Consider the following 16,944-nt stretch of genomic DNA (forward strand, 5'->3'; position numbering starts at 1 on the left):
ATTGATTTGCTGTTCCACGCGTCCATGCATTCATTGGTTGACCCCTATTTGTGCCCTGATCAAGGATTGAACCCATAACCCTGGCATATCAGGATGATGCTCTAACCAATTAAGCTCCCTGACCAGGCCAAGGGTTGGACTTTCTTTCTTTTTAAATCATTACCAAAACCATATTTACTGAGAAGACTGGCTGGATAATTCCCTACTCAAAGAAGGATTGGATATAGGGTAAATATTTATAGTCTTACAGACTGGCCATTATCGATGAAGAATTTCATCAAGAATTCCCCAGTCATTCATAAAAACAAACTACCCTTAAAAAACACAGCTCTCTTCACTCTCTGTTAACCATCCAGTAAAGCAATACTTGGAAACAAGAATTGTGATTGCTAGAGGACCATCAATAGCCATTCTACACCAAGCAAACCCACGGGATAAGATTCATGGGTTCCTCCATTACTCTTTATGACACATTTAGAAGTCAAATCTCTAGAAATAATAAGAAAAAAAGTAATTAAGATTGCATTTTTTTGCTTTGAAAACAAATGCATGCCAGTACTAAAGAACCATCCTCAGCACAATGTCAAGTTTTATGTTGATGTCATTTATGTGACCTGACCCAATGACAACAACCCTGACATCCAGGAGCATTATTGCATTGCTGTGTTCCTCCACATTTGCAACTTGCAAGTAAAAACTGTGAATTTGTCCTCCCTTGTAGGTTCTCCAGGAGAACCTGGTATTGATTCTATCAGGAGATCACAAAGATTATTTCAAGAAAAAAAATTCTACATCATAATGCTTAGCATTTATATAGAACTTCTTTTGATTTCAAAACAAAGTTATAAATATTTCCTACCATAACAACATCTTTGCGAGGTAGGTGAGTATGTACTGTCCCTATGTGACCAATAGAAACCTGAAGTCAAGGAGAGTCAGGAGGCGTATTAAGACAGGGCATCCTGATGGCCGCCAGCTCTAGGCTCTGAAGAGGCCATGCCTCTCTCTAGTGTAGCAACAGTCTCTGTTAATACAGGGTTATACATTGTCTAGATAAAAAAACACACAATGACATTATAGAACAATAATCCAATATTTTTGTTTCTTAGTAAAATATGTTAAGCACAGTATTTCAATTGCATTTCTCTGAAAAGCTTTTGGTATATTAAATAGCAGAAGGTATATTAAATAGCTCTACAAACGTTTGCTGGAATACTCCTATGGAACAGCATAATGATTCTAAAGAAATTGAAATCCACTGACACATAGAAATCTTTCCTTTATAATGCTGGAAACTAAACAAAAAAGTGAAAAACTACTTTATTCTCTATAATGTGGACTTTATAGTTTGCTGGATATTAGCAAACAGCTACTTAATTTTTCTGAACTTGAGAGAAAGGATACATAATTGCTGGCTGTGTTTTGTTTTGTTTTTCTGGCTGTGGTTTTAAAAGATCCACTTGGTAGCGAAAAAATGCAGTTAAAAGGTGGAAATTAAAGACTGCTATTTTCATTTTGTATCCACTCTGAGGAATTCATACACTTTCAAAAATCTTATCATACTTAGAACCAATGTTGAGGCCATTATAGGGACACTGTATCATAAGAACATTTTGTGAGAAGAGAAATTGATACAAAATAAAATCTACGGTATTAGACTAAAATGAACCAGGAGGCAAAAAAGATATTTTTAAAAGTATTGAAGAATGGCATGAGAATTTCATGCTTGGATAAATAAGAGGTCTTAGAGATGGTTTATAAGGATAAACACTAGGTCTGATCTCTTGTCCATGGTGAAATTTCCATTTTCTTCTCTAAGTCAGTAGTTCTCAGAATAGTAAACAGCTTACCTCATGCTAAGCTTCCTAAGAACTGACCACGTGTGTCAGCAGAAAAAGTTCTTAAACTACAAAGGAAGAGGCATCAAAGCCTTAAAATTTGTATGCAAACGTAAAAACTAACTTTCAAGCAGAAATGACATTCTCTGTCAGAAGAAACAAATACAAAATTCTTAAATTTAGTGTACACGCCACTAAGATATGGTTAGATATTACATGGCGTTCAGAGATTTTTTAATATATATATATGTATATATATATGTGTGTGTGTGTGTGTGTGTGCTTCTCCTCTAAAAAAAAAGACATAGTTAATTGTTTTTCTCTCCTCAAGTCCTTTATGTATAAATAAGAAATCCAAGGAGTGCCGTCAGCGTGTTCGTTCTTGTTACACACTCATGGGGTCCTTCCCACTTGCGTTGTGAGTGGCAGTTTTGTTTGTGGAGGGTTTGAATTGGAACAGGCTGGAGCAGTTCAGCTGTTTGGTGGGTTGTAAGCTTCTGGCGTAGGGTGAGTACCAGTCCCTCTCGAATACATCTTTCAGTTGCTTAATGATGCTCGTGTTGTTGTTCACATCTGCTTGGTTGATAACAAGGCCTGTACCCGCATTCTGGGTAAAATCATTCCCTACCCAGTCAAAATTTCCTGCAAACAAACAAAAGAAATAATGATGAGGGTCCACTGGGGAATATTCTCCCTACAGTGAAACACAGAGCAGATCCTATAAAAAAAATAATGAAATAAACACCCAGGAAGGACAACGTGGAGACTAAATTGTGTTGACAGCTCAGGGGAAAAAAAATTCCAAGAAGCCTTACATATGGCAGATTAATATTTGCATGTTATTTTGGCATTTTCTTCAGCTTTGCTCAACGTGAAACTCAAAACAAGGAATCTGCTGTTCTTTTTGGTAAATGTTTGCTCTTATTGACATTCACAAGATGCAGTAAATACAGCAACATTTGAAATATACAAGAATTCACTTAAAAATCCTGTAAACGAGTACCTTCTCATAAATGCAACATCTAATTCACATGTACAAAGGAGGGATTTTAATTAGAATGCGCAGAAGCCCTCAAATTGAAGGAGAAGCTGAAGCCAGAGCAGGAGAACCAGCCCCTGCCTGAATACCCAGCATACTCCTGGCTTGGGCTCAAATAATTTTCTACTTCCAGTTCTGCTCATCAGCCTAGAAGCAGGGGCAGCTGCTGGGACAGCGGGCTCCCTACTCTGAGTGCCTGGTGTAAGAAAGTGTATATTACTTTGCTAAAGCAGCTGTAATGAAGTACCACAGACTGAGTGGCATAAACAACAGAAATTTATTATCTCAGTCTGGAGGCTGAATGTCCAAAATCAAGGTGTGGGCAGGGATGGTTCCTTCTGTGGTCTGTGCGGGAAGGTTCATTCCAGACTTCTGTCCATGGCTTGTAGATGGCTGTCTCTTCACAGTATCTTCCCTCTGGCCATGTTGGTGTCCACATTTCCCCTCTTTTTTTTTTTTTAATTTATTTCTCTGAAGCTGGAAACGGGGAGAGACAGTCAGACAGACTCCCACATGCGCCCGACTGGGATCCACCTGGCACGCCCACCAGGGGGCGACGCTCTGCCCCTCCGGGGCGTCGCTCCGTCGCGACCAGAGCCACTCTAGCGCCTGGGGCAGAGGCCAAGGAGCCATCCCCAGCGCCCGGGCCATCCTTGCTCCAATGGAGCCTCTGCTGCGGGAGGGGAAGAGAGAGGAAGGAGAGGGGGAGGGGTGGAGAAGCAGATGGGTGCCTCTCCTGTGTGCCCTGGCCGGGAATCAAACCTGGGACCCCCGCACGGCAGGCCGACGCTCTACCACTGAGCCAACCGGCCAGGGCCCACATTTCCCCTCTTTATGAGGATGCTAGTCAATGTGGAGTAGGGCTCACCTTAATAACCTTTTGACATGATTATCTCTGTAGAGACCTTATCTCTAAGTAAGATCATATTCTGAGGTACTGGGGGTTAGGACTTCAATATAAGAATTTTGGGCCCTGGCCAGTTGGCTCAGCAGTAGAGCATCGGCCTGGCATGTGGGGGACCCGGGTTTGATTCCGGGCCAGGGCACATAGGAGAAGCGCCCATTTGCTTCTCCACCCCACCCCCCCCTTCCTCTCTGTCTCTCTCTTCCCCTCCCGCAGCCAAGGCTCCATTGGAGCAAAGATGGCCCGGGTGCTGGGGATGGCTCCTTGGCCTCTGCTCCAGGTGCTGGAGTGGCTCTGGTCGTGGCAGAGCGACGCCCCGGAGGGGCAGAGCATCGCCCCTGGTGGGCATGCCGGGTGGATCCCGGTCGGGCGCATGCAGGAGTCTGTCTGACTGTCTCTCCCCATTTCCAGCTTCAGAAAAATACAAAAAAAAAAAAGAAAAGAATTTTGGGAGGAAACAATTTAGCCCATAACAGGTAGTAAGGCTGAGATGTGTCCCAGAAGGGGCTAATAATATCTAAGTCACTCAAACGTGGTCAATCTATTTTATTTCTTTGTATTTTTTCAAAGTGAGAAGCAGGGGGAGGCAGACAGACAGACTCCCGCATGTGCCTGACCGGGATCCACCCAGCATGGCCACCAGGGGGTGATGCTCAGCCCCTCTGGGGTGTTGCTCTGCTGTAATCAGAGCCATTCTAGCACTGAGGCTGGAGCCATCCTCAGCGTCCAGGCCAACTTCACTCCAGTGGAGACTTGGCTGCGGGAGGGGAAGAGAGAGATAAAGAGAAAGGAGAGGGGGGAAAGGTGGAGAACAGATGGGCATTTCTATGTGCCCTGACCAGCATTTGAACCCAGGACTTTTAAATGCTGGGCTGATGCTCTACCACTGAGCCAACCAGCCAGGGCACAGATGGTCAATCTTAAAGGGGGAGTAGATAAAAGGCTTCCCAAAACTCCCACTCAAATCTTGTCTTTGGTATCCAATGGGGAGAGGGTTCCAGCCAGAGAATACAGGTTTCTCCTCAGGAGGGTACGCTGCTGTTCATTGCTTTGTTCTTTGTCCTTCGTTTAATGTGCATGTACTGAGTGTCTAATGAATGTCTACCAGGTACTATATTGGAGCCATGCTATAAAACTGAAAATGACAGTTCCTGCCTCTTAGGAGCGCAGGAGGGAAGCACAGTAATTATAACACAAAGCACATGAGAGAGCACAAGAGATGTGTGTATACCATGCCATAGAGCAGGAGGAAGACAGTCTTTTTTTCCCCTGTAGGACAGAGATTCATTTATGAAAACTTCTACTACAGTTTGAATAGGAATCTATTTGTTCATTTATAATAATATTAATCTTATAAAAACCAGTTTTTATAACTTTATCAGAATGCCTTTTATAATGAAAACTATGGTTTTGACACCAAATCGATTGCATTAAAGACCCCCCCCCCCCCCACATACACACACACGGACACATTTTGGAGTTGAAAGGAGAAGGAAATTTCTAACGCCAGCTAGATAAGCCAGGAAAGGAGCCTTCCGTTGAGTAATGAGACATACATAGAAATTAATCAATTAGGAAATTAGGGAGCCACAACCCCAAAGGGATGTGGACAAAAATATGATTAGGATCTTGAAACATGGCAGGGAAGAGCTAAGGGTGAGGTTGGGATAAGGGACTTAGAGGTTAGAGGAACTATTGTTTGTTAAATGACTACTATTAGGAAAGCACTGTGCTTGTTACTTATAAACATTATCTCACATAGTCATGGGTTTAATGTCCACTTTGCTGATGAAGAGCATGAAGCTTACAGAAGTGAATCAAGTTGCCCATCACATAGCTAACCAATGGTGCACCCAGTCTGCCAGCTCCCGAAACCATCTACAAACATTGTTCTCCCTCAAAAAGATTTAGCTGTGTCCAGAATGACAAAGTTATTTCATAAATGACCACTAGCATGGGTCTGGTCCAAGTTCTCGTTTTGCTCTCCCCTTTAATTCACAACTGGTTTCATACAGAAATGGAAGGTGTTTCAAGTGTGAACTTGACTTCCCGTTTCAGCAGCGGCTCCTCAGGCATCGCTGCAGAATTTGCTGAATAAGACACCTCCACCATATCAACTCCCTTTTCCATGTGGCTCCCCTGGGTACTGGAAGATGGTTCCCTTGTCTGTTTCATTTTATTCAAGTTTATTCCTCAGGGCCTAATAGCAGGTGCTTAAATGAAATTATTATCAGCAGAGAGAAGGATCTTATCTCTTTTTCTTTACCCTCTCTCTTCTATGCCCCTTCCCCTAACACCCATAACATTCCAAGATGCTGTCAATAGCTACACGATAGATAGAACTTTGGATGAATTTTATTCCTATAAATAAGTGAGCTGTCTATCAAATTGTTTACAATATCATGTCGGAGTCTCTGTTTATAGATCCCCTTTGCTGGTGCTGTGTTCCCGACAGTGTGCTCTTAGAAATGTAGCCACACTCAGAGGCTGTGGCTCTGCACATGCTCAGTGCTGGGTGAGCCCGGGCTTGGACCTCCAGCTGGGGAGGAGCTACAGCAGTCTGAGAGTTATTTGAGAACCTGCTGGCAGGTGGTCTCTTGTATTCATTCCATAAACAGCAGGTGCCTGCCTTTCAAGAACTTTTGGCTAAGACACTGAAATCTCATTCCTACAGCAAAGGGGCCAGGCAGTAAATGAAGCAGGGACAGTGAATTTTTATCTCATTAACATTATCTCATTCAGTCTTTACTGTAACACTCCGAGGTGATAATACAAACTCTCTTATTCTGATGGGGAAATGAAGGCACAGAAAGGCTAAGTCATCTGTCCAAAGTAGGGATGAAAAAGTATCAGAGCAAGGGTCAAAGCCAGGTCTGCCTCCACGGCCCACATTGAACTTCTGTTCCACGTCATCTCTGACCCTAAAGGCATGCCTTGTGCTAACTGTGCATGTCACCCTAAACTTCAATTATCAGCCCTTAGTATTGGCACATGAGGCCACTCTGGGAGTTCTGCTCCATTCCTCTGCGGATGACACTCTCTGAAGGAAACATACATAGAAATACACTTAGGGGTGGCATGGGGAAGGGAAAAGATGAGAGGAGAGAAGAGATGAGATTTTGAAGCCTTATTCTGGGAAATTAAGCTTTTCCTTCAATGCAATAGATGAAGCCAAAATCCCGTATCTCTATTGACTCTCAAAGGCTTCAATTAGGTTCTTCTCAGGAATTACAGATGCAGGCTATTCTTATAGTCCCACAAAGCCATTCCTGTACTAGTGTGATCACATTTTCTTCCTGATGGCTTGGCTAAACTTCAAAATTACAGTATACGCTTCAGTATTGTTTTCAATTGGGATATTTTCACCCATTTCTTTCTGAAATGCCTGTTTCAGCTTCCAGAATGCAGGTGTAGGGACAAGATGCCAGAACTGTGGTGCCAGCCTCAAGAACACCATGGTGATGGTGCAGATGAACTCACTGGGAAGGTATATGGGCCTCAATGTGCCTTTTCAATGCCTTCAATCAACTCACCACCCCCTTGTCAGTCCTCTAATAATTCAAACCGTCTTTCTGATGAGGTTGCTAAGCTTGACTCAAATATACTCTGGAGAATTCAAAAATTACAGAGATGATACTGTTTGGGGATTCTTCTGTAAGTCTTGTGAAAATTTAATAAAGCTATAATTCTATGCAAGGTCTAGTGTGGATTTTTCTTAATTCAGAATTCTCAGTGGGTGTCTGAGTGATGACTTAAGAGCTTTCCAGAACATGCTGGTAATTACTTAAATTATCAATGATTTTTTTTCCCTCTTGGTGCCCTTTAAATGTTTTTTATACTAGAACTATGCCTCACTCTGCAGAATTAATGTTTTTCTAAAGTGCCATGTGTAAAATAAACTCAATTAAATATGCATTAGAATACAGATTCAAGAAATAGACCCACATAAATATAGTCAACTGATTTTGACAAAGTAGCCAAGGCAACACAATGGAGCAAAGACAGCCTTTTCAACAAACAGTGCTGGACCAACTGGACATCCACATGCAAAAAATAAATCTAGTCAGACCTTACATCCCTCACAAAAATTAACTAAAAGTGGATCATAGACCTAAACGTAAAATTCAAAACTATGGCCCTGGCCAGTGGCTCAGTGGTAGAACATTGGATGTCCCAGGTTCAATTCCTGATTAGGGCACACAGGAGAAGTGACTATCTGCTTCTCCCCTTCTCCCCCTTCTCTCCTTCTTCCCCTCCTGCAGCCAGTGGCTTGACTGGTTCAAGCATGGCCCCAGGTGCTGAGGATTGCTCCGTTGGAGCGCATCAGCCTCAGGTGCTAAAAATAGTTTGGCATTTGAACATCAGCCCCAGATGGGATTGGTGGGTGGATCCCAGTCAGGGCACATGTGGGAGTCTGCCTCACTATCTCCCCTTTTTTCATCTAAAAAAATAAAATTCAAAACTGTAAGACTTTTGGGGAGAAAATCTTGGTGACCAGGGGTTTTGGTGAAGAAATTTTAGATACAACACCAAAGGCATGACCCTCGAAAATAATTGATAAGCTGGACTTCATTAAAATTTAAAGTTTCTGCTCTGTGAAAGACACTGTCAAGAAAAGGAAATGATAAGCCACATGTTGGAAGAAAATATTTGCAAGAGACACATGTGGTAAAGAACTGTTATCCAAAGTTACAAAGAATTCTTAAAACTGAACAATAAGAAAATAAAATACCCAACCCTTGCTGGTTTGCTCAGTTGAGCAAACCCAGTGTGTCGGCCCAGTGTGTGGATATCCCAGGTTCAATTCCCAGTCAGAGCATACAGGAGAAACAACCATCTGCTTTGCCACCCCCTTCCCACCCCGCTTTTCTCTCTTCCCCTCCTGCTGCCATGGCTGGATTGGTTTGAGCGTATCAGCCTCTGGTGCTGAAGATAGCTCCTTGGCCTCCACCTCAGGTGCTAAAAATAGCTCAGTTGTAAGCATGGCTCCAGATAGGCAGAGCATTAGCCTCAGACTGAGGTTGCCGGGTGGATCGCAATAAGGGCACATGCGGGAGTCCATCTCTCTATCTCCCCTCCTTTCACTTGAAAAAGAAGGAAAAAATATATAATTAATTAATTAAGTAAATAAATAAATAAAAGAAACTGAGAAACCCAAACAAAAAATGAGCCAAAGACCTTAACAGACACCTCACCAAAGATGATATACAGATAATAATAAGTCAATGAAAAGATACTCCACATCATATATCATAATGAAAATGTCAATTAAAACAACAGTAAGATATCACTACACTCCTGTTAGAATGGCCAAAATCCAGAACGCTGACAACATCAAATGCAGGTAAAGATGTAGAACAACAGGAATGCTCATTTATTGCTGGGAAATGCAAAATGGGACAGTCACTTTGGAAGACAGTTTGGTGGCTTTTTACAAAACTAAACATAGTCTTATCATCCAATCCAGCAATCATACTCCTTGGTATGAAACTTGCACCTGGATGTTTTACAGTTATGACAGTTTTAGTCATAATTGCCAAAACTTGAAAGCAAACCAGATGTCCCTTCAGCAGGTGAATGGATAAACTGTGGTCCATCCAGACAACAGAATAATATTCAGCACTAAAAAGATATGAGCTCTCAGGCCATTAAACAACATGGAGGAAACTTAAATGCATATTACATACCAAGTGAAAGAAACCAATACAAAAAGCCTGCACACTCTACGATTTCAACCGTGTGATGTTCTGGAAAAGACAGAATGATGGTGACAGTAGAGACCAGTGTTGGCCAGGCATTGTGGGGGGGGGGGGAGGATGAAGAGGCAGAGCACAGAGGGTTGTGAAGTCAGTGAGAATAAGTACTCTGAATGACACCATGGTGATGGATGACATACATATCTTATAACACTGTTGTTTTATATTTGTCTAAACGCATCGAATGCACAACATCAAGAGGAGCCCTAATGTAAAGTATGGACTTAAGTGATTATGATGCCAGTGTAGGTTCCTCAACTAACAAATGCACCACTCTGGTGAGGGGTAATGGGGGAGGCTGCACATGAGCGGAATCAGCGGGCATATGGGAAATCTCTGTACTTAATGCTCAGTTTTGCTGAGAACCTAACACTTCTCTAAAAAATATGTTTCCTTTTTTTTTTTTTTTTTTTTTACAGAGACAGAGAGAGAGTCAGAGAGAGGGATAGACAGACAGGAACGGAGAGATGAGAAGCATCAATCATTAGTTTTTATTGCGCATTGTGACACCTTAGTTGTTCATTGATTGCTTCCTCATATGTGCCTTGACCGCGGGTTTTCAGCAGACCAAGTAACCCCTTGCTCAAGCCAGCGACCTTGGGTCCAAGCTGGTGAGCTCCTTGCTCAAACCAGATGAGCCCGTGCTCAAGCTGGCGACCTCGGGGTCTCGAATCTGGGTCCTCGGCATCCCAGTCCGACACTCTATCCACTGCACCACCACCTGGTCAGGCGACTTCTTTAAAAAATAAAGTCTACTTTAAAAAGTGCATTATAAGGGAAGAAGGGAGACAGCCAGGAATGAATGTTTACCAAGGATCTACCTAGACAGATCAGAGGGAATGTTAGGAGTTTTTCATATATCATCTCCTTTATTCCTCATTCCACCACCAAAGGGTGGGAATGAATGGGATAAAATCGCCCCGGTTTGCAAATAAAGAATCAGCAGAAAGGTGACATGGGACTTTCCACGGACTTTCTGCTTGTGTTAGTTTTTAAATTCAACACAGGGTTGTCTGACTCTGAAACACTATTTAACTCATGAGAGAAACATTTGGGTCCAGACAGGAGTCACTGCTGAACGTTCACTAGCACCTTACTTTTAGTAGACCCTGCAGGTGACATGTCCAGATTCGTCCCTAAATCCTACTGTGCCTGAAACCTGACCCTTCCTGGGAATTCCCAGCACTTGAGCCAAAAGTTCTCATTCTTGAAGAAATAATTTTGAGTTTGTTTCTGTCAGTTGCCTTAAAAGAAGCTGATTTTATTCCACTTTCCATAAATTGATGAACATGAGAAAATCCCAATGATCACATGTTGGGCACCGAGAAGGACAACATGAATAAAACAATATCCTCATATTCTAGAACAATCCAAATGGTATTGGTGTTCTATGAATATAATACTTAACTAGTCAAAATGGAAAATGGCGAAACACCTCCCCCTGAGGCAGGAGGTAGTCACTCTCCCATGGCTGGTGGCAGTGTCCCCTTTTTTTATTTTCTTATTTGTATTGTTTTTACAATTCTGTAATACATCATCTTTATATTGCATTGTGTGTTCACTGCCCTAAGTCAGGTCGCCTTTGGTCACCATTTATCCCCCTTTACTCTCCCACCTCCCCCGCCCCCTTTCCCTCTGATAATCACCATGCAGGTGTCTGAATCTATGAGTTTTTGCAGTGTTTTCTGAAGGGCTGCAGAAGGGACAGGTGGGTGCCCTGGCTTCCAGAACTGGCTCCTTTCCCCTTCCAGCTGCATGTTTAAGAAATGTCCTGTCTTATGGACCAAGTCTCCTTCCTCATTTCTAAACTGCAGGCAATAAAAACCACCCTTGCTATTGGCCATGTTGCTGAGAGAATAAAATAAGATAAAGTGCTTTACAGTGTTAAAAGGGCATATTGTTTTCCCTTACTCACTAAACTGGGAAAACAAACACAGTTTTCATATTCCTTCATTCTGTACCTACATTCTTCCTCTCTGCTATGACATTGCCACTTTATCTGTACAATGAAATAACCACGCTGCTGGTTTGAGATGCATGCACCCTGGTTGTACAGATAATTTATATTCTGGCTGGGATGATACCAGTTTAAGGGGTTACCCCGGATATACACACAATGAGAAAGTAGAATGGATTTGATACATTAGGAAGTCATTCCATCAGCACACAGGACTTTTGCCTGCAGAACTTTACCGCCTTAATAAAAAGAGTTTAATGTGATCGGGATACTCTGAGTGCCAGGGGATTTGCATACATCATCCCATTTAATCTTTATCCAAATGAAGTCGAAGCTATTATTAGCTCCATTTTACAGATGAGAAAAACGAGGTTTAGAGAGCGTAAGTAAATTGTCAAGGTAGACATTTAAAAGATGGCAGGTGTAGGGTGTTGCCCAGGCAGGGTTTTAGCACTGAACTCGGACGCTGTCTGCCTCCAGCTGGTTGTGCTACTGTGAGTGGGGAAGGGGCTCCGTGTGCTCGTTTACGTGCCAGGACTCACCTTTGATGAGTGAGTCACCTCCTCATCTATAAAATGAGCCAAAGGGACCAAAGATTCTGCAAAAATATTTATGAAAAAACATCTTATATGGTCGTTTAGTAGGTGAATCAGCCACAGACGAGATGTTAGGTTGAAGAGCTCTTTGTCCTCATCTTCTTGTTTTTCAACCCCCCAATGCCCCCTTCCCCTTCAGCAGGGTCTCTGGAGGCTCTGTTCTTTACCATGGGCTATAGACTGCCGCTGGACCACTGCTAACCTGTGTGACCCGCCAAGGAGCCTCGCAGTCCTGACACCTACCAATATACGCTGCTCCGTCCGTCACCATGTACTTGTTCCGGTTTAATTTAGGAAAGGTGTGGTTCTTTTGTTCTTTGGCAGCACAAGCATTCTCTCTTTCCAGATCAAAAAATTTCTGTAAGACAAAAATAAGTACATCCATAAAGCAGGAGATTAAGGAAATTTTTGGTCCTGTTCAAGAGTACAAAAGGATTTATTATCTAAATATCAATAGTAGACCTCGTGTTGGGTTATGAAAACCCCAATTGTGTCATTTCCTATCGAGGAAGCCTTTTTTGTTATCAAATCTGTATAGGTGATGAGAAGAAATTAGCATGCTCAACTCTAATGAATACTTTCAAGCTACAAAATAAACACAAAATTCATTCTTTCACTAGGTCAAGGGCCAGAAGGTTGTTTAATTATCATTGTCTCACTTGTCAAGGGTGCTGGCATTTGAAGTTGGCCTCAAGGAGCCATCTGTCAAGCATGCCAATGAATGGAATGAATCTTACAGGGCGCATGCATTATATGCAGCAGGCCCAGGACAGTGACTAGCTGAATCAACTGGGGACTTACAAAGGTCAAAAGAGACTTTGCCAAAGAAACAAACACTTTGCATTTGAACACCTAGGTCTATGGCTCTTTTAATAGGCAAGTTAAAAAAAAATCACAACTTCAGACCAGGACACCTGAATTTCAACTGTGACCCCAAAAAACAGCATTCAAGATCACTGTGTGCCACAGAGGGGGAAGTTCTGAGATGGGGCTTAACAGCAGGAGGGGTGGGTTTGTACCTCAGGACACTTTTGAAATTGGTACGTGCTTAGATGAGGCTTGAGTTGTGACTGTTTACAGTACAGGGTCCCCTGTCTGAGCTCACATGAAGACACCATCAAAGGTAAGGTGTTCAAGTTTCTGCCACTTTGAAAACTGTTGAAAATTTTCAGAACCTTTCTGGAATGTCTTACTGCAGAATCATGTGTGAGAGAAAAACAGAATGATACATAGGAATGAAAATGTCATTGATAGTTTCAAAACTGTAAGTGTTGCAATCTGATGGGGGAAATAATGAACTGCTCTTTCCCTTCCCTGGTGGTGGTGGTGGGAGCCAAGGGACTGATAAACTAGATCATGCCCTGGCCAGATAGCTCAGCTGGTTGGAGCATTGTCTGGAAGTATAGAGGTTGTTGATTCGATCCTTGGTCAGGACACATACAGGAACAGATAGATGTTCCTGTCTGTCTGTTTGTCTCCCTGCCTCTCTCGAAATAAACAGGTAAATTAATAAATAAACTAAGTGATCACTAAGGTCTTTTCCAGCCCTGAAAATTTTATTTATTTTTATAGAACCTTTAAAATCAATGGTGCATTGGCCAAAATCTACTACCCAAGAACTGTGCATTGCCTGTCATGGGGAAAGTTCTCTTGGGGCCATATTGCCAAGGTCATGGGCAATGCTGCCAGGATTACCTCATTTTCTCAGTTCCTGTCTTTTTCAAAATCTGTGTCATTTGGAGAGTTCATGTATAGCCTCTGTGGACTCTTCAAACTGATTTAATAACCTTTGAATGCTCCTCAGTCAAAGGTGAGGTCATGTCAGCTTTGAGGTTTCCCAGCCCTCGGTAACAGCCAGCCATCACCTCGCTTGAACATCACATCACAACACACGTCCGCACACCTGACTATTTCCTTTTGAGGAAGCTGTCATACAATTGAGATGGATTTTTTTAAAAAAGAATAAAACACACACCTTAATTTAAGTCAGTGATAGTGTCGCAGCTGGAAGCTTGACTGAGAACTCAATTGCTCTAGAATGTCAAAAATGGCCCACAGGAGGGAAACAGCTTGATCTGGGAGACTAAAGTGACAGTAGAAATTATACTGTATTCAGTGACATACTATTAGGCACAGACTATGCTGTAACAGCAAAGACATTTAAAGAATGATTTGTTAATTTGTTAAAAATAAAAACCTAGTGGCTGGGAAACTTTGTGAATTGTAGTATCTTCCCATGAGTCCCCTCGTGGATAAAACCCACAAAGCAAGAGCTGGGATGCCCACTTCTCTAAGGACACAAGCCTTGTGCTTAGCCTGTCTGCTCTACCAAGGCTCCCGAACACATGCTTTATGCAAAGTTCAACACCCACTGTTCTCAGAAAAGCTCCTCACCCATCTGTGTAGATGTTGGGGCTATAAGCTTCCTTTCCACCCGGGCTTATCTTTTCTTTTTTTTTTTTTTTTTTTTTTTTTTTTTACAGGGATAGAGAGAGAGTCAGAGATAGGGACAGAGAGACAGGAACAAAGAGAGATGAGAAGCATCAATCATCAGTTTTTCATTGTGACACCTTAGTTGTTCATTGATTGCTTTCTCATATGTGCCTTGACCGTGGGTCTTCATGTGGGCCTTCAGCAGACTGAGTAACCCCTTGCTTGAGCCAGAGACCTTGGGTCCAAGCTGGTGAGCTTTTTTTTTTTTTTTTTTTTTTTTTTTTTTTTTTGCTCAAGTCAGATGAGCCCGCGCTCAAGCTGGCGAGCTCGGGGTCTCGAACCTGGGTCATCCGCATCCCAGTCCGACGCTCTATCCACTGTGCCACCGCCTGGTCAGGCACCCAGGCTTATCTTGATGCTTACCAATGTATGGCTGGGTGGAAATGAAGATTGGGGTCTCTGTTTGTCTAACAGTGAGCTGTGAATGTTTGGCTTATTCTAGTAATATGACTGTCAGTATTCAAAAGATGAAGCTGAGTGAGTACTGTACAGGTTGAAATGATGAATTCTATTTTTCTTGTTGTTTCTTACAAGTCTTACATGAGAGCACTTGTCCTTGCACACCAGAGGTTTCAGCTGACAGTGCCTTGGTGGCAGGTGTGCACTGGGTGGGCCAGGACCACTGGGCTGGCCTGAGCAGAAGTGGAGAAAGGAGACAAGAACAAATGAACCACGTGCCATACGCTCCAACACTCTCCCCTCTGCTTCTGTTTATATTAATTATGCTTTTTCATTTTCTGACTGCTTTGATATCTGGGGTCTCTCTGAGCCTGCAGGGACTGCTCCTCCTAGGGTTAACTAATTTCTGGAGATAGTAGATAGTAGACATTGACATGTGAGCACACTTTGTATGCCAACCAAACAATCAGGAGCCCAAACTCTGAACCACTTCCTTTATCAACTCTGGGCCACTATCCATCTGCCCTGATCACTCCAGGACCAAGTATCAGGCAACTAGGAACAGTTCCGAGGCCCCAGAACCCACTGAAATTATTCAAACTGGTCAATCCTAAATGGGCTTCAAAGGCTCTTCCCAGTTTCCCCCTCACTCCTTCTGCCTCGTGGGTGACCCTGGTGCTTCTCCATATGGCCCTTCCTAGCAAGACATGCCCCATTCTCTTGAGATGTGAAAATATAACAAACTTATCTTTTCAATGTCTGTCATCTGATCTGTTGACTTGTCATACCTGAATAATAGTGAAACCTCTATTTTAAAACACTGCTATGCCTGGTAAGTCTGACTGTGCACTCCTCTGGCTACAAGCATATTGAACTCCCGTGGGCATGACTTCACCTGGCAGACTCTTCACACCACACTGCTCTTCCCCAGCTAACCCCCAGGAAGTGGCTACACTGACTCCACATCCACCGTGTCCCATTCTGGACTCTGTGGGCTCCCAGAACTTCTCTTTACTCCACCTTCATCCGCTCCCTTCTTCAACTCCATTCATTGATTCATCCACCCACTCATCCAATACACGTTTTGAACATGTTGTGCCAGCCTTGTGCTAGGCACTGGGAATGTGATGGTGAACTAGGCACCTATTCTTTGCCTCACTTGTTTTTTTCTGGAGCCTATGAGGCCACTTTGATTAGCTGGAAAATGTTCTAGAGCTCAAACAATCCCCAGCATTCTTTTGTCCAAGAGAAACTCCTGAACACAGTTTGACTCTGTTCTGTCTCTGTCCGGCCCCTTGGGGAGATCTCAGCATTCCCTCCAATCCCCAATATCTGATTCCAAACAGAGGTAGGTGTCCTGATGCAACTCTTGGTTATTTCATTCATTTGCAAATCTGGTCTGGAAAACAGATCTGTAGTGGTAATCACAGACCTGTTTCTATTTCCAATCCCTACACTGATTTGTGTAACCATACACATGCAGCCAGTTAAATAAAGATAAGAATTTCGCTTTTCCATCTTTGTGTGTGTATGTGTGTGTGTGTGTGTGTGAGAGGGAGAGAGAGAGAGAGAGAGAGAGAAAGAGAGAGAGAGAGGCGCAAAGGGACAAATAGGGACAGACAGACAAGAAGGTAGAGAAATGAGAAGCATCAATTCTTCATTGTGGCACCTTCAGTTTTCATTGATTGCTTTCTCATATGTGCCTTGACTGGGGGCTATATCAGAACAAGTGACTCCTTGCTCAAGTCAGTGACCTTGAGCTCAAGCCAGAGACCTTGGGCTTCAAGCTAGCGACTTTTGTGCTCAAGTCAGGGAACATGGAGTCATGTCTATGATCCCACACTCCAACCAGCGACTCTGCGCTCAAGCTGGTGAGCCCGTGCTCAAGCCGGAGATCTTGAGTTTTTGAACCTGAGTCCTCTATGTCCCAGGCCAACGCTCAAGCCAACCTTGTCAGGTTAT

The 16,944-nt window shown here is 43.0% G+C and overlaps 1 protein-coding gene across 3 annotated transcripts in view; it reads right to left on the reverse strand.

The window, feature by feature from the left end:
- Positions 1-338: 338 nt before the first annotated feature.
- Positions 339-16,944, reverse strand: part of PLD5 (phospholipase D family member 5) — a 287,657-nt gene continuing 271,051 nt past the window's right edge. For all 3 annotated transcript variants that reach the window (XM_066236396.1, XM_066236384.1, XM_066236406.1), the window contains 2 exons: positions 12,334-12,448; positions 339-2,480 (listed from right to left, as the gene is read on the reverse strand). In XM_066236396.1, the coding sequence (XP_066092493.1) occupies positions 2,224-2,480; positions 12,334-12,448 (372 nt within the window). In that variant the 3' untranslated portion in view covers positions 339-2,223. The remainder of the gene's footprint in view (positions 2,481-12,333; positions 12,449-16,944) is intronic.

Source organism: Saccopteryx bilineata, chromosome 1 (assembly GCF_036850765.1).
Source record: "Saccopteryx bilineata isolate mSacBil1 chromosome 1, mSacBil1_pri_phased_curated, whole genome shotgun sequence".
Taxonomy (NCBI): Eukaryota; Metazoa; Chordata; class Mammalia; order Chiroptera; family Emballonuridae; genus Saccopteryx; species Saccopteryx bilineata.